General features: G+C 39.8%; 1 protein-coding gene across 2 annotated transcripts in view; it reads right to left on the reverse strand.

The window, feature by feature from the left end:
* RALGAPB (Ral GTPase activating protein non-catalytic subunit beta) overlaps nt 1-18508 on the reverse strand; it is a 101682-nt gene that overhangs the window by 71239 nt on the left and 11935 nt on the right. For both annotated transcript variants that reach the window (XM_079946234.1, XM_079946233.1), the window contains exons 2-3: nt 10530-10745; nt 6595-6797 (exon numbers count right to left, since the gene is read on the reverse strand). In XM_079946234.1, the coding sequence (XP_079802360.1) occupies nt 6595-6797; nt 10530-10715 (389 nt within the window). In that variant the 5' untranslated portion in view covers nt 10716-10745. The remainder of the gene's footprint in view (nt 1-6594; nt 6798-10529; nt 10746-18508) is intronic.

Consider the following 18508-nt stretch of genomic DNA (forward strand, 5'->3'; position numbering starts at 1 on the left):
AAATTTTAAACACACATTTACAAGAATTCTGCACGTGATTTCATAGTGCTCACAAGTCCCTCTGAAGCTAATGTCTGCTAGAGAAGAGCCTACAGAATGGAATATCCTAACAGATCCCCAAAACTGACGAGATATAGAGGCAATTGCCTCAGAAATGAGCACCTGCTACTGCTGCTCTACAAAAAAAAAGGCAACATAACCCAAGATGGGGGCTCCAAAGGTACCCAAGATACTCCCAAAGAACAGTTTTATAACGCTTTTTAGTCCACAGGACCATTTTTCTCCAACAGAATTAGATCAATATATCAGGTCCAAGCTCCAGCCCTTATCCCCACTGTCCAAAGTGGATCACCTTGAGAATTTCAAGAATCGTAGTAAACCCACTGCACCAGCAAATGCTGAACTGCCCTCCGGAGTTCTCATGTGAAACCCAAGACAAGTAACTAATACTACTGAAATAAATCTTGAGGCCAAGTTTCTGTATATTATGACTCATGTTACAAATTCATAAAACATGTCTGAATGAGAGTAGGGAATCGCAGAGCTGCCTCAAGAAATCCAGAAATTGAAGTGAGTGCCCTTAGAACTCCCATCACCACCTTAGAATAAAGATTCTCAGATTCTGGGCCATGACCCAGAAAACCAGAAACTTACACTGGAGTTGCAAAAAAATGACAACCTTAAGTTTTCCCTAAAGAAGTCGGATCTAAAGTAAAATGATGAGACATTCACTTAGGAAAAGCCAAGAGTCCCCAAGAGCAGGAAGATGTCCCATGTTCAGTTTGATGTGAATCCAGTCCATGGGAAGCCATGAGGCTCAAGCTTGTGTCTGTTGCTCTGGCTACTAAAGAGTAAGAAATACGTAACAGCCCCAAACCTCATGTAGCCATGTAAGAGGGAACCAAGAATAAGAAATAAAAATACCACTAGCAGTCCTGGGGGTGACACTCTTGCAAGATAGCAATGACATTAGAAGCCTCCCAAATGGTAACCCAGGCCTACCCACCCTTTCTAGGTACCACCTGCCCAGTGGCAGAAAAGGAAACATCTGCTCCTTAGGTACTGTAGCCTCACTCAGACAGCCTAAATTTAAGAGCAGGGTCCAAGTTTCTACAGCTAAGAGAAACAAGGTAATCTTTACTGAAAAATAAACAGAAAGGTCTAAACACCAAAAATATTCCTTTCCCCTTAATATTTTCAAAAGCAACTTGTGAACTTCAGAAAACTGTTCTAGAACATGGGGTGGTGAATTATGTATGGCCAATGGGTCAAATCTGGCCTGATATCTGTTTTTGTAAATAAAGTTTTATTGGAACACAACCATGCTCATTTATTTATATATCATCTATGGCTGCTTCCCTACACCAGCAGAGTTGAATAGTTGTGACAGACACCGTATGGCCCACAAAGGCTAAAATATTTACTATATGACTCTTCACAAAAAGTTTGCCAACCACTGCTTTAGAAGAACATCACATTTTCTAAAGAAGTTTATTTGAGCAATGAAGACACTAATCAATTTTAAATGATGGGTCACTCTTCACTCAATTATGCAAAAAAAAAAACTGATAGGCAAAAAGAGAAAGGCTACATCCACTCTGACTTAATCTCTAGCGAAGTAGTAGAGGCTGTTTCCTCTATTCTGAGTGTTAGTTTTCATAAAAACAACTAAGTAAACTTGATGACAATTTTATGAACTATCTAAATTTAAAAACAATGAAACTTCCAGTAATAGGAGATGAGATCATAACTCCCAATATTTAGCACTGAAAATATTCAGCTCCCTAAGACATTACTGGCCATGAGAACTCTAATACTCAGTTCAGCACCCACTCAGAAGTATGCACACACACACACTTTTGAGAAAATAAGCTAACTACCAAACAGTAAGATGAACAATTTATAAGGTAGTCATGTTTCTCAAAAGAGAAAAGCCAAAGCAAAAGCCTAATTAACTCAAATGTCATTGATTTTTCTCATCAATACAAACTGAGCACTGAGAGTTGGTAAGAGTATAAAGAGGAAAGAAACACAGTGACAGTACTATCCATGAGACTGTCCCACGCACTAAGAAAAAACCTAGTAAATTAGTCTCCTAAATGGGATGACAAGAAAGCATTAAAAGTATTACATCATTTTAGAAGAACCTGCTTAGTCACAAACAATATGTCACTTACTTCCCATCATTTCCTGTTATAATTCTATTTGAAATCAATAAATATAAGCAACCAGCATTTTATTCACCCTAATGTAATACCAGTACTGCTCTAGGTGCTGTGGAAGTCCAAACTATATACAACCTAGTTCCTACCCTCAAGTTGGTTAGATGGGGAAATGAGACATACACATTTTAAAAGATAAGCAATAAAACTGGAGAGATACAAGAAGTACACAGGAAGTACCCTACAGGCTCAAAGAAGGTGTGATCACTATGGGCCTGGATGATCAGGTAAGGCTGAATTTAAGATGAACCATCAAGAGAGAGATGTGGACAACTAGGACACATCTAGGACAGGGAGAGGAGGATGAGGATGGAAAAAGAGTAGGTAATGATGGAGAAGATCTTTAAGGAGTCTTGGGAGAATGTTTAATTTATGAGTCTGACCAAAGAGCAGGGCTCACGCAGAATTAGCAGCAGCTAATCTGGTTAGGGGCCAGATTACAGTAGGCATTTCACACAAGATAAGGAGTTTACAGGCATACCTCACTGTATTGCACTTCATTCTGTTGCACTTCACAGATATTGCAGTTTTTTTACAAACTGAAGACTTGTGGCAATCCTGCGTTGATTGAGCAAGTCTATCGGCACCATTTTTCCAACTGCATTTGCTCACTTTGTGTCTCTGTGGCACATTTTGCTAATTCTCGCAATATTTTCATTATTATATCTGTTATGGTGATTGTAATTGTTTTGGGGCACTACAAACCACGCCCATATAAGACAGCGAACTTAACTGATAAATGTTGTGTGTGTTCTGACTGCTCCACCGACCGGCCATTTTCCTGCTCTCTCTCTCCCCTCAGGCCTCCCTATTCCCTGAGAGAGAGCAATATTAAAATTAGGCCATTTAATAACCCTACAATGGCCTCTAAGTGTTCAAGTGAAAGGAAGAATCATGTCTCTCACTTTAAATCAAAAGCTAGAAACAACAAGGACCTACCTTATAGCACAGGGAACCATATTCAGTACCCTGTAATAACCTATAATGGAAAAGAATCTGAAAAAGAATATACATATGTGTGTGTTTATATATGTATGCGTGTGTGTGTGTGTATATATATATATATATATATATATATATATACAAAAAACTGAATCACTGCTGTACACCAGAATCTAACACAACATTGTAAAAAGGTAGAAATGATTAAGCTTAGTGAGGAAGGCAAGTCAAAAGCCAAGACAGGCTGGAAGCTGGGCCTCTTGCACCAATTAGACAAATTGTGAATGCAAACGAAAAGTTCTTGAAGGATATCAAAAGTGCTACTCCAGTGAACACACAAATGATACGAAGACAAACAGGCTTACTACTGATATGAAGAAAGTTTTAGTGTCTGGATAGAAGATCAAATCAGCCACAACACTGCCTTAAGCCAAAGCCTAATCCAGAGCAAGCCCCTAACTCTCTTCAGTTCTATGAAGGCCGAGAGCAGTGAGGAAGCTGCAGAAGGAAAGTCTGAAGCCAGCAGAGGCTGGTTCATGAAGTTTAAGGAAATGCCTCCATTTAAAAGAAAAAAAAAAGTGCAAGATGAAGCGGCAACTGCTAATGTAAAAGCTGTAGCAAGTTATCCAGAAGATCTAGCCAAGATAATTAGAGTGGCCACACTAAAGAACAGATTTTCAATGGAGACAAAACAGCCTACAGCCTTCTATTGGAAGAAGATGCCATCTAGGACTTTCATAGCTAGAGAGAAGTCAACTCCTGGCTTCAAAGCTTCAAAGGTCAAGCTGACTCTCTGGTTAGGGGCTAATGCAGCTGGTGACTTCAAGTTGAAGCCAATGCTCATTCACCATTCTGAAAATCCTAGGGCCCCTAAAAATTATGCTAAATCTACTCTGCCTGTGCCATATAAATGAAATAAAGCCTGGATGCCAGCACATCTGTTTACAACATTTTAAGCCCACTGGTGAGACCTACTGCTCAGAAGAAAAGATGCCTTTCAAAATATTACTGCTCATTAACAATGCACCTGGGTCACCAAGAGCTCTAATGGATGTGGACAAAGAATGTCACCTGCCATTTCAGTAAACAAACAATATTGTGGCCATAAAGCCATCAGCCACTGCAGCTGCCCCCCCACCCCCATGGTGCACCCTGAGGGGACTTCAGGACAGAGAGAAAGAAAATAGTGGCCCTAGGTAGTTAAGATGCATACCAAAGGAATAATTTCAATGAGCCCAAACTGTTGCAGCTTCCCATACACAGAAAGGCACTAAAATCATTAACCTGAGATGTCTGTTTTTTGATTAGCAGTAATCTTTTGATGTTCCACTACACAGTTTTGTTTTTTTCCCAGCAAAACTCCTATACATCCTCGCTCCTCCCTTACCTCTCTGGAACAGCCCCTCAGAACTGAGAAACAGTATCCGGGCTATAGTCTTCAGTAAGTCCACCGAATAAAACATAATTCTCAACTTTTCGACTGTGCATTTTTTTCAGTCAACACTGAGATGTACAACAAGATTAATGTTTGCCTGCTAACCCAAAATCCATTCTGCTGCCCACGGATCAAGGAGCAATTCCGACTTTCAAGTTTTATTATTTAAGAAATACATTTCTTAAGACTATAGCTGCCACAGACAGCGATTCCTCTGATGGATCTGGGCAAAGGAAATTGAAAACCCTCTGGAAAGGATTCACCATTCTAAATGGCATTAAGAATATTTATGTCATGGGAAGAGATCAAAACATCAATATTAATAAGAGTCTGGAAGAAGCTGATTTCAACCCTCACGGATGACTTTGAGGGGCTCAAGACTTCAGTGGTGGAAGTAAATGCAGATGTGGCAGAAATAATAAGAGAACTAAAATCAGAAGTGGAGCGCGAAGACGTAACTGAATTGCTGCAATCTCATAATAAAACTTTAATGGAAGAGGAGTTGCTTCTTATGGATGAGCAGAGAAAGTGGTTTCCTGAGATGGAATCTACTCCCGGTGAAGATGCTGTGAAAATTATTGAAATGACAACAAAGAATTTAGAATATTACATAAACTTAGTTGATAAAGCGGCAGCAGGGTCTGAGAGGATTAACTCCAATTTTGAAAGAACTACTGTAGATAAAATGCTATCAAACAACATTGCATGCTACAGACAAATCATTCATGAACTGAAGAGTAAATCAATGTGGCAGACTTCACTGCTGTCTTATTTTAACACATCGCCACAGCCACCCAAGCTTCAGCAACCACCACCCTGATCAGTCAGCAGCCATCGCATTGAGGCAGAACCCTCCACCAGCAAAAACATTTCAGTTCACTAAAGGCTCAGATGGTTAGCATTTTTCAGCAATGCTAGTATTTTTTAATCAAGACATGTAATTGTTTTTTTAGACATAATGCTATTGCATATTTACAGACTACAGTATAGTATAAAAACCTTTACGCACTGGGAAACCAAAAAATTCACGTGACTTGCTTTATTTCAATGATCGCTTTATTGTGGTGGTCTGCAACCAAACCTGCAATATCTTGAGGTATGTTTGTACAACTGATCCTATAGCCCAGAGCTCTTAATGGAGAGTCCTCTTTTTTAATTCAGATTTTTCCAAAGTAATCTTCCTTCTAAATTTAAAAAGTTAAAATTTACAGGGCTGGTTTTTGGATGATTCAAAGTCCTCATCATCTGACAGATCAAAAGCCCTAACCAGAACTTTTCCAAAAGGAGGGAAGCCCACTTGCCCCTTCCACAGACATAAAAAACAGCTGAAAACAGATTTTTCTCAAAGGAAATCCCTACAAATAGGTAGGCAACTAATGCTCTCTTCTCCATTATTTTCTATATTTCCAAAATCCTTTATAGTGACATATAATTCTTTTAGAATGGGAAAAAAATGTTTTAGGCGCAAGTAAGGCAATCTTACATTACAATATTTAAGGTTTCTGCCGCAGAGATAGGGGAAAAACTCAATAACAAACTGTCAAGAGTATTCTTTTGGTCTACTACAAATGTGCCTATAATTTCAAATCTGCTTACTTCAATGTCTTCATTCTCTCATAAGAAAGATTCATTTTAAGGTAGATGGCTTAGTCGCCATTAGCTTAAGTGGAGACAAGAATTATGTTAGGCAAAAGTATGGGTTTTTTTGACTGGAAGGGAAAGGGGTCACAGTATTTTAACATCTAATAGCTATCAGATCTTAGAAGCAAAGCCAAAAGCCATTAAAATGAACACACACTTGTTAAAGAGTCCTAGTAAACATTATATAAGCCCATCTCTCTCATTCATATTAACACACTCTTTAACTGAACAAGTAATGAAAGTTACTGTTCAAAGGTCTAACAATGAAATCAGTTCCCATAATATAAAAAAGTAACATTGATGAGTAGTTTATTATGATCCTAATAACAGGCCAGATAGACTAGTATAGCTTACCTTGGTACAAAAAGATTCTGCAGGTGTTTTAGTATACTTTGAACATATAGATTAGGCTCTTTAATAACTGGCAATGGAATAGAATCTTTCGGCAACACTAAAGCCATAATCCAGTCAGTATATACATCAACACAGTATTTTACAGTCTCTCCGTCCAATGGAAGGGTCAGTCCATAGCAAATTACTTCCATGGTCCATTTTACCTAAACAAAAAAAAATATACATATAGAATTATTACACATTCCTATCTGTATATCAGTAGATTGATTTAAAATGTTAACCTCTTATTGTCAAAAACCTCTCAACTGAAGTATATTCATCTCAACATACATCAGATTAATTCTACAGAATGTACTTTCCATGTATAAGACATAATCAGGGGGCTTCCCTGGTGGTGCAGTGGTTGAGCGTCTGCCTGCCGATGCAGGGGACACGGGTTTGTGCCCTGGTCCGGGAAGATCCCACATGCCGCGGAGCGGCTGGGCCCATGAGCCAAGGGCGCTGAGCCTGCGCGTCCAGAGCCTGTGCTCCGCAACGAGAGAGGCCACAACAGTGAGAGGCCCGCGTACCGCAAAAAAAAAAAAAAAGACACAGACAACGTTTCCTAAGCAAAAGATTTAAGAAGAAAATAAATTACTTATTTCTAATTAAGCCTATGTTGGCTTTCACTCCTTAAATATTATTATTGTTTGCTCTGTAAAATAAAAAGTACAGGTCATCTTGATTTTCCATAGAGATCGGAGGCACAGAAATAGAAAATTTTAGATATTTTTCTCCACTTAATTTGCATGCAGGTATGTGTGTCATTTAGGAAATCACTTACATAAATTTAATTATATTCCATTTCCAGATTATGCAACTTTAACAAACAACAGGAAGGAAGATGAACTGCCCAACTCTTATTTTGCGACTATTTTCATTGGCAAAGAAAACAATATTTTAAATGGAAGGCCAAGAACAAACAGAGGTCAGAAGGGACTGAAGCTGGGTAAGATCTTAAAAAGGCACTTGGCTGCACTAAACGAGTTCCAGCCTCCTGACCTGTCTGAATCACAGGGGCCGAGAGAAGGTGCCTGAGAGACTGCTGACCCACTGCTTGCAGTCATGAACGAATAAGGCACAATGAGAAAGGGGAAATGGCCTAATTTGCAAAAGAGGATGAAACTATATTCCAGATAATGTAGACTGGAAAGTTTAAGTGAATTCCAGACAAAACTCTGGGACAAATTACTAAGCAGATGATCAGTGAGCACTTATGAAAGGGAAGCAGGGTCACTGAGAACCAGCCTGCTCAAAAAGAACAAGTCATGCCAGACAAGCTTCATTCCTTTATTAAGAGGGTTACTATGAAGGCAGCTGACAAATGTAGAAACCTGGCACTGATTTAAAACCAGTTTCTGAGGTACTTTCATAAATATTATCTAAACATCAAAATAACTGGTGTGAGAGGGTAAACTATCCTCATTTTATTTTTATTTTTTATTTTTATTTTCTGGCCACACTGCATGGCTCGTGGGATCTTAGTCCTCCAACTAGGGATCAAACGTGTACCCCCTGCAGTGGCAGTGTGGAGTCTTAACCACTGGACCGCCAGGGAAGCGTGGAGTCTTAATCACTGGACCGCCAGGGAAGTCCCCATCCTCATTTCATACATAAGAAAACTGAAGTTTAGCAAATTAAGCAATTTGGACCATGGCACTCGTTTGGAAATGCTGGAGCTGAAAATCTAGTTTTCCAACTAGAAATCTAAAGCTATTCTCACCATGCCATTAACAGCCTTCTCTGGCAAAGGGGGAACTGGGCTTTAACAAGAAATTTGGTCCTTGTGGACAAGATGGAAAGATACAGCCCAGAAGGAGGTAGAATGGTTGGATTTGTAACTGGTCAAAATAACATGTCAGAATAGCAGTGGATTACTGTACCAAGGCCATTTTGGAAGAAGATGCCCAATGGCATGCCAAAGGCTCTGCCAAGATTTTAACTTGGAGAAAAACAGATTACATGCTGACCATTTGTAGATATCACAAAGCTAAAAAAAAAAAAAAACTAACTTGTTAAATAGAAATTCAGGATTCAAAAAGATTATAACAGCTTTGGGCTTCCCTGGTGGCACAGTGGTTAAGAATTTGCCTGCCAATGCAGGGGACACGGGTTCAAGCCCTGGTCCCGGAAGATCCCACATGCCGTGGAGCACTTACGTGTGCCGCCAACTACTGAGCCTGCGCTCTAGAGCCTGCGAGCCACAACTACTGAAGCCCATGCACCACAACTACTGAAGCCCGCATGCCTAGAGCCCGTGCTTCACAACAAGAGGAGCCACCCCAATAAGAAGCCCATGCACCGCAATGAAGAGTAGACCCTGCTCGCCACAACTAGAGAAAGCCCGCGCACAGCAACGAAGACCCAACGCAGCCAAACATAAATAAATAATTTTAAAAAAAGATTATAATAGCTTAAAACTAAAGCTGAATCTAACAAGATAAATACATGTACTGAAATTTTTAACCTCAGAACTACAAAGGCTAAGGGTAGAAAATACATAACAACAATATAATATAATAGAAAGTAACATATAACAGCAATAAATGTTAAGAGTGACTATAAAAACACAGTGAAGCTGTGACAAATGAGGTGGGAAGGGGTATGGAGGGGGTGGGATTTAGCTGAACAAGAGAAAGAATTTTAAAACAGGTTGCAAGTCCCTAATTATCACAGGAAAGACCAAGGAGAAGGTATCTTTGGTAATATCTTCACACAATAGTTCAATTGTGTAATTCGAGAGAACACTGGATTCAAGACCTATTCTCTCATATCCTTTTGAGGGTAGGAAAGGAGAAAAAACAAGGGCTGCACTGAGCACCTTTATCTACTCACATGCCATCTCTTCCCAGGAGAGGGCAGAAGGAATTACAGACACCAAGAAGAGAGTGCGCAGGACAAGTCCTGGTCCTCGGGGTAAGTCTCTGCCAGGGCACTCTGAGAAGAAAATGCTCCTCAGTATGAGGGGCTTCCCCTTTGGCAACCCAGGCTCTTTGGCCTACAGAGGGTAAATAAAATACTTCCTGAGCTATAAACCTTAGTCTCCTAACTAGAGTTGTCTTATGTCTAGATTAAGCCTAATCTCTCCTTCACAAGAAATCAAAATGTAAGTGAAAAACGGTGCAGTGTCTGAGAAACAGGTAAACCCAAAGCCTAAAGGTTGTATGAACGTCCTCAAGCACAGGGGACAAGTTCTAATCCCGATCTTAGCCAGACCTCATACTAGCAAGCTCTGTATCACTCCATTCTCAGGGCCCCTTCATGACTCCCCACTGGCAACTTAACTTCAGCCCCGTCCCCTGAACCCAAAAACAGAGGACCAGCTCTAGGCCAAGCCACTCCAAAAGCTCCTCATCTTTAGGAACAGCAAACACAACCCCCATTCCAACCACGTGGGCTCACAGCTATACAGACTTAGCTGCTCTGTAGCACTCTTAAACCTAGAAGTCAGACAAGGGTAGACTGGGATGGAGACAACGGGAGAGCCTCAAGTGCAGCACACATGTGTAGCCTGAAGACAACATAAGATGGGCCTTCAGTCAGAGGCCATCTAGACGTAGGAATGAAGACCTTCCAAACACAACCTCTGAACTGAAATCTGAAGACTAAGCCTAAAACTTAGGGAAAGGGACCTGACAGGCAAGTCTCTGTCTCAGCTCACAGCTCAAGTGGAGAACTGGGTCCAGCTAGCAGGAAGTCCCAACAGCACAATGGTACAACCTAATCCTCATAACTCCCACAGACTCTGGACCCCAACCCTCAACCCAAATATGGTCAAATTAAGACGTCACACTACACTGAGCAGAAATCCACTTAAAAAGAAAATGTTAGAAAAATTATTCTTCTGTAACAAACTTATATTTTCACAGAGTAGAATGAAATGAAAAAACACTTACTTCTTTGTCAGTTTTCAACAAACTCTCACCACCAGCCGCTGAAAGGGTACCTAAGGCCTGCCCGAGAGGATGAACCACCGCATTGGCCACCTCTCGCCCAACGCTCTCTGGATAGCTGTGTAGCACACTGGTGTGGCCCTGATCATTCTGAATCACCAAATGCAGCGACCTCCACTCAGAGTACATCGTGCCGCTAAAGGACTATCCAAATGGCACCTGAAAAGACAAAAGAGAATTACAAGTCAAACTATATTGCTGCAAACTAATAAAACTTAGTAAATACATATTTACCCTACATAGCAAGATAAAGAAGCTGTAAATATATTGCCTTGAGAAGACTGAGGGAAAAAAACATTTAAATGTCTTGAGAATGTCCTAAACAGCCTCTTAGTGAGATCAGGTAGGAAAGGCAGACCCTGGGAAGCAGCTCTCTGAGCACCTCCCCAAAAGAGCCCTCAGAAGCCCAGAGTAGAGCTGGGGCAGATGATCACCGTGCAAGGGGATAAAATAATCAAATTTGGTACACTCACAGCATGAGGGAACCTTCTACATTTCATGTTCCAGAATAGAAAAAGACAGAAGAAGGGTATGCTCTAAGTAGGAAAGGGAGACAAAGGAAAGGGTTTACTCTAGGCCCCAGATTTTTCAGTCAACAGTTTCCAAGTACCTATTACTTGCTAGAAACATACCCCTGCAATTTCCCACCAATGCCCTCAAATCAGACATAAAATTCTTTGAGAATATTTCATTCTCTACAGCAGTGGCATACATTCTTCTGGTAATGGGTCCCCTGGAAGTCAACGTCCTTCAGAAAACATGTAAAGACCTGCCACTTACTGAGCAACTCATGAAATCACACAACTCTATGAAAATTAAATAATGCTATCCCTAATTCACAGATGAAAAAACTGAGGCATAGAGAGGTCTGCTGCTTCCCTGAGGCTTCACAACTATAACATGGTAGAGGTGGGTTTTGAGTCCACATCTGTTGGGCTCCAGGGACCATGCTCTTAACCATAGCATGTACTGCCCCTCACTAACCTATACATTATCCATGACATGTCCTGCTTTTCCCTATGCTGTATATTCTCCATGAAAAGATATCTAAGTCTACCATACAAATGAGAAACTTTAGCCACAGAAAACATATCTATATGAATGCAATGTAAATATTACAATCATAAATGCCATACTCATGAGTAGAATCAAGGATGGTTAGTCCTTTCCAATTAATTTCTATTAACTTTCATTTTCTACTTGCTCCGAAATCTGTTTGCCCAGCCAGCAGGGTTTAAGGATACACTTAAGCTTTAAAAAGTTCTATCCCTTAAACTAGTTTTTCTTCAAACTGGTAGCTTTGTTTAATTTTATCTTACAAAGCCTCATTCCAGCTCAATAAGTATCAGTGTTTTTCAAGAGGATATGGTCCTCCTCTGAACAAAGAGGCCCTGAAAATGGGAAGGCAGAAAGGATGCACCAGAATCGAACAAGGTACCTACAATGTGAAGGATGGGTGGATGCGACTGACTGTTAAAGTTGCCTCAATTTCCTTAGGATTTATAAGGAACCCCCCTAAGGATATCCTGATGTTCCCCCTGCCCCCAGCACCACCGCCCTAAAATAAGCACTCTCAAAAACGGACAGGAAAATTTGTGGCCCTGAACCAAGATGACAGAGTAGAAGGACGTGCTCTCACTCCCTCTTGTGAGAACACCAGAATGACAACTAGCTTGCTGGACAATCATCAACACAAAGACACTGGAATACCAAAAAAGATACCCCACATCCAAAGACAAAGGAGAAGCCGCAATGAGATGGTAGGAGGGGCACAATCACAGTAAAATCAAATCCCATAACTGCCGGGTGGGTGACTCACAGACTGGAGAACATTTATACCACAGAAGTCCACCCACTGGAGTGAAGGTTCTGAGCCCCACGTCAGGCTTCCCAACCTGGGGGTCCGGCAACGGGAGGAGGAATTCCTAGAGAATCAGACTTTGCAGGCTAGTGGGATTTGATTGCAGGACTTTGACAGGACTGGGGGAAACAGAGACTCCACTCTTGGAGGGCACACACAAAGTAGTGTGCACATCGGGTCCCAGGGGAAGGAGCAGTGACCCCAGGGGAGACTGAACCAGACCTACCTGCTAGTGTTGGAGGGTCTCCTGCAGAGGCGGGGGGTGGCTGTGGCTCACCGTGGGGACAAGGACACTGGCAACAGAAGTTCTGGGAAGTACTCCTTAGCGTGAGCCCTCCCAGAGTCCACCATTAGCCCCACCAAAGAGCCCAGGTAGGCTCCAGTGTTAGGTTGCCTCAGGCCAAACAATCACAGGGAGGGAATCCAGCCCCACCTACCAGCAGTCAAGTGGATTAAAGTTTTACAGAGTTCTGCCCACCAGAGCACCAGTCAGCTCTACCCACCACCAGTCCCTCCCAACAGGAAACTTGCACAAGCCTCTCAGATAGCCTCATCCACCGGAGGGCAGACAGCAGAAGCAAGAAGAACTACAATCCTGCAGCCTGTGGAACAAAAACCACATTCACAGAAAGATGGACAAGATGAAAAGGCAGAAGGCTATGTACCAGATGAAGGAACAAGATAAAACCCCAGAAAAACAACTAAATGAAGTGGAGATAGGCAACCTCCCAGAATAAGAATTCAGAATAATGATAGTGAAGATGATCCAGGACCTCGGAAAAAGAATGCAGGCAAAGATCGAGAAGGTGCAAAAAATGTTTAACAAAGACCTAGAAGAATTAAAGAACAAAAAAACAGAGATGAACAATAACTGAAATGAAAACTACACTAGAAGGAATCAATAGCAGAATAACTGAGGCAGAAGAACGAATAAGTGACCTGGAAGACAGAATGGTGGAATGCACTGCTGCGGAACAGAATAAAGAAAAAAAAATGAAAAGAAATGAAAACAGCCTAAGAGACCTCTGGGACAACATTAAACTCAACAACATTCGCATTATAGGGGTCCCAGAAGGAGAAGAGAGAGAGAAAGGACCCGAGAAAATATTTGAAGAGGTTATTGTCGAAAACTTCCCTAACATGGGAAAGGAAATAGCCACCCAAGTCCAGGAAGCACAGCGAGTCCCATACAGGATAAACCCAAGGAGAAACACACGGAGACACACAGTAATCAAATTGGCAAAAGTTAAAGACAAAGAAAAATTATTGAAAGCAGCAAGGGAAAAATGATAAATAACATACAAGGGAACTCCCATAAGGTTAACAGCTGATTGCTCAGCAGAAACTCTACAAGCCAGAAGAGAGCGGCATGATATACTTAAAGTGATGAAAGGGAAGAACCTACAACCAAGATTACTCTATCCAGCAAGGATCTCATTCAGATTCAATGGAGAAATCAAAAGCTTTACAGACAAGCAAAAGCTAAGAGAATTCAGCACCAGCAAACCAGCTCTACAACAAATGCTAAAGGAACTTCTCTAAGTGGGAAACTCAAGAGAAGAAAAGGACCTACAAAAACAAACCCAAAACAATTAAGAAAATGGTCATAGGAACATACATATCGATAATTACCTTAAACGTGAATGGGTTAAATGCTCCAACCAAAAGACACAGGCTAACTAAATGGATACAAAAACAAGACCCATATATATGCTGTCTACGAGAGACCCACTTCAGACCTAGGGACACATACAAACTGAAAGTGAGGGGATGGAAAAAGATATTCCATGCCAATGGAAATCAAAAGAAAGCTGGAGTAGCAATACTCCATACTCATATCAAATAAAATAGACTTTAAAATAATGTTATAAGAGACAAGGAAGGACACTACATAATGATGAAAGGATCAATCCAAGAAGAAGATATAACAATTATAAATATATATGCACCCAACATAGGAGCACCTCAATACATAAGGCAACTGCTAACAGCTAAAAAAGAGAAAATAGAGAGTAATACAATAATAGTGGGGGACTTTAACACCTCAATTACACCAATGGACAGATCAACCAAAATGAAAATAAATAAAGAAACAGAAGCTTTAAATGATACAATAGACCAGATAGATTTAATTGATATTTATAGGACATTCCATCCAAAAACAGCAGATTACACTCTTCTCAAGTGCACACAGAACATTCTCCAGGATAGATCACATCTTGGGTCACAAATCAAGCCTCAGTAAATTTAAGAAAATTGAAATCATATCAAGCATCTTTTCTGACCACAACAGTATGAGATTAGAAATCAATTACAGGGAAAAAAACGTAAAAACCACAAACACATGGAGGCTAAACAATATGTTACTAAATAACCAAGAGATCACTGAAGAAATCAAAGAGGAAATCAAAAACTACCTAGAGACAAATGACAATGAACACACAGAGAATCCAAAACCTATGGGATGCAGCAAAAGCAGTTTTAAGAGGGAAGTTTATAGCTATACAAGCCTACCTCAAGAAACAAGAAACATCTCAAACAAACAATCTAACCTTACACCTAAAGGAACTACAGAAAGAAGAACAAACAAAACACAAAGTTATCAGAAGGAAAGAAATCATAAAGATCACAGCAGAAATAAATGAAATAGAAACAAAGGAAACAAGAGCAAAGATCAATAAAACAAAGAGCTGGTTCTTTGAGAAAATAAACAAAATTGATAAACCATTAGCCAGATTCATCAAGAAAAAGAGGGAGAGGACTCAAATCAATAAAACTAGAAATGAAAAAGGAGAGGTTACAATAGACACCACAGAAATACAAAGCATCCTAAGAGACTACTACAAGCAACTCCATGCCAATAAAATGGACAACCTGGAAGAAATGGACACATTCTTAGAAAGGTATAAGCTTGCAAGACTGAACCAGGAAGAAATAGAAAATATGAACAGACCAATCACAAGTAATGAAATTGAAACTGTGATTAAAACTCTTCCAACAAACAGAAGTTCAGGACCAGATGGCTTCACAGGTGAATTCTATCAAACATTTAGAGACGAGCTAACACCCATCCTTCTCAAACTCTTCCAAAAAACTGCGGAGGAGGGAACACTCCCAAACTCATTCTATGAGGCCACCATCACCCTGATACCAAAACCAGACCAAGATACTACAAAAAAAGAAAATTACAGACCAATATCACTCATGAATATAGATGCAAAAATCCTCAACAAAATACTAGCAAACAGAATCCAACAACACATTAAAAGGATCATACACCATGATCAAGTGGGATTTATCCCAGGGATGCAAGCATTCTTCAATATACGCAAATCAGTCAATGTGATACACCATATTAACAAATTGAAGAAGAAAAACCATCATCTCAATAGATGCCGAAAAAGCTTCTGACAAAATTCAACACCCATTTATGATAAAAACTCTCCAGAAAGTGGGCATAGAGGGAACCTACCTCAAAATAATAAAGGCTATATACGACAAACCCACAGCAAACATCATTCTCAATGGTGAAAAACTGAAAGCATTTCCTCTAAGATCAGGAACAAGACAAGGATGTCCACTCTCACCACTATTATTCAACATAGTTTTGCAAATCCTAGCCACGGCAATCAGAGAAGAAAAAGAAATAAAAGGAATACAAAGTGGAAAAGAAGAAGTAAAACTGTCACTCTTTGCAGATGACATACGATACATAGAGAATCCTAAAGATGCCACCAGAAATCTACTAGAGCTAATCAATGAATCTGGTAAGGTTGCAGGATACAAAATTAATGCACAGAAATCTCTTGCATTCCTATACACTAATGATGAAAAATCTGAAAGAGAAATTAAGGAAACACTCCCATTTACCATTGCAACAAAAAGAATAAAATACCTAGGAATAAACCTACCTAGGGAGACAAAAGATCTGTATGCAAAAACTATAAGACACTGATGAAAGAAATTAAAGATGATACCAACAGATGGCGAGATATACCATGTTCTTGGACTGGAAGAATCAATATTGTGAAAATGACTATACTACTCAAAGCAATCTACAGATTCAATGCAATCACTATCCAATTACCAATGGCATTTTTTATGGAACTAGAACAAAAAAATCTTAAAATTTGTATGGGGACACAAAAGACCCCAAATAGCCAAAGCAGTCTTGAGGGGAAAAAACGGAGCTGGAGGAATCAGACTCCCTGACTTCAGACTATACCACAAAGCTACAGTCATCAAGACAATATGGTACTGGCACAAAAACAGAAACATAGATTAATGGAACAAGATAGAAAGCCCAGAGATAAACCCACGCACCTATGGTCAACTAATCTATGACAAAGGAGGCAAGGATATACAATGGAGAAAAGACAGTCTCTTCAATAAGTGGTGCTGGGAAAACTGGACAGCTACATGTAAAAGAATGAAATTAGAACACTCCCTAACACCATACACAAAAGTAAACTCAAAATGGATTTGAGACCTAAATGTAAGACCGGACACTATAAAACTCTTAGAGGAAAACATAGGAAGAACACTCTTTGACATAAATCACGGCAAGATCTTTTTTGATCCACCTCTTAGAGTAATGGAAACAAAAACAAACAAATGGGACCTAATGAAACTTAAAAGCTTTTGCACAGCAAAGGAAACCATAAACAAGATGAAAAGACAACCCTCAGAATGGGAGAAAATATTGGCAAACAAATCAATGGACAAAGAATTAATCTCCAAAATATATAAACAGCTCATGCAGCTCAATATAAAAGAAACAAACAACCCAATCCAAATATGGGCAGAAGACCTAAATAGACATTTCTCCAAAGAAGATATACAGGTGGCCAAGAGGCACATGAAAAGCTGCTCGACATCACTATTAGAGAAATGCAAATCAAAACTACAATGAGGTATCACCTCACACCAGTTAGAATGGGCATCATCAGAAAATCTACAAACAACAAATGCTGGAGAGGGTGTGGAGAAAAGAGAACACTCTTGCACTCTTGGTGGGAATGTAAATTGATACAGCCACTATGGAGAACAGTATGGAGGTTCCTTAAAAAACTAAAAATAGAATTACCATATGATCCAGCAATCCCACTACTGGGCATATACCCAGAGAAAACCATAATTCGAAAAGACACATGCACCTCAGTATTCACTGCAGCGCTATTTACAATAGCCAGGTCATGGAAGCAACCTAAATGCCCATCGACAAATGAATGGATAAAGAAGATGTGGTACATATATACAATGGAATATTACTCAGCCATAAAAAGGAACGAAATTGGGTCATTTGTTGAGACGTGGATGGATCTAGAGACTGTCATACAGAGTGAAGTAAGTCAGAAAGAGAAAAACAAATACCGTATATTAACTCATATATGTAGAACCTAGAAAAATGGTACAGATGAACCGGTTTGCAGGGCAGAAGTTGAGACACAGATGTAGAGAACAAACGTATGGACACCAAGGGGGTAAGCCACGGTGTGTGTGTGTGTGTGTGTGTGTGTGTGTGTGTGTGTGTGATGAATTGGGCAATTGGGATTGACATGTATACACTGATGTGTATAAAACTGATGACTAATAAGAATTTTTTTAAAAAATGGAAGGGAAAAAAGGGGAGACTCTGATAGGTTGCCATTCTCATCGGAGTATAACTTACACCCACACAACATTTTTTCTCACCTTTTTTTATGGACATATATATAAACAGACACACACATACATATACATATAGTATATAGTATAATACACACACTATAATCTCTTCAATAAATGCACAAGAACATTATACTACAAGGTTTTTTGTTTGGTTTTAGTGTGATTTTTTACCCTTTACATTTGACTTCATTCCCTACCCAAATAATTCACTTCCCTGAATAGATTAACCAACCTAACACTTCCTTGTGTATTTTGCTCCACCCTAACTCAGTCATATTAAAATAATTTATATACACACATAGCTAGGGACTATATACTTTTCTACATCTTTTTTCCATTCACCAGTACCTCATGAATATCCTTGCAATAAGATTCTTTTTAATGGCTGTGT

The sequence above is a fragment of the Stenella coeruleoalba genome (genome assembly GCF_951394435.1).
Source record: "Stenella coeruleoalba genome assembly, chromosome: 15".
Taxonomy (NCBI): Eukaryota; Metazoa; Chordata; class Mammalia; order Artiodactyla; family Delphinidae; genus Stenella; species Stenella coeruleoalba.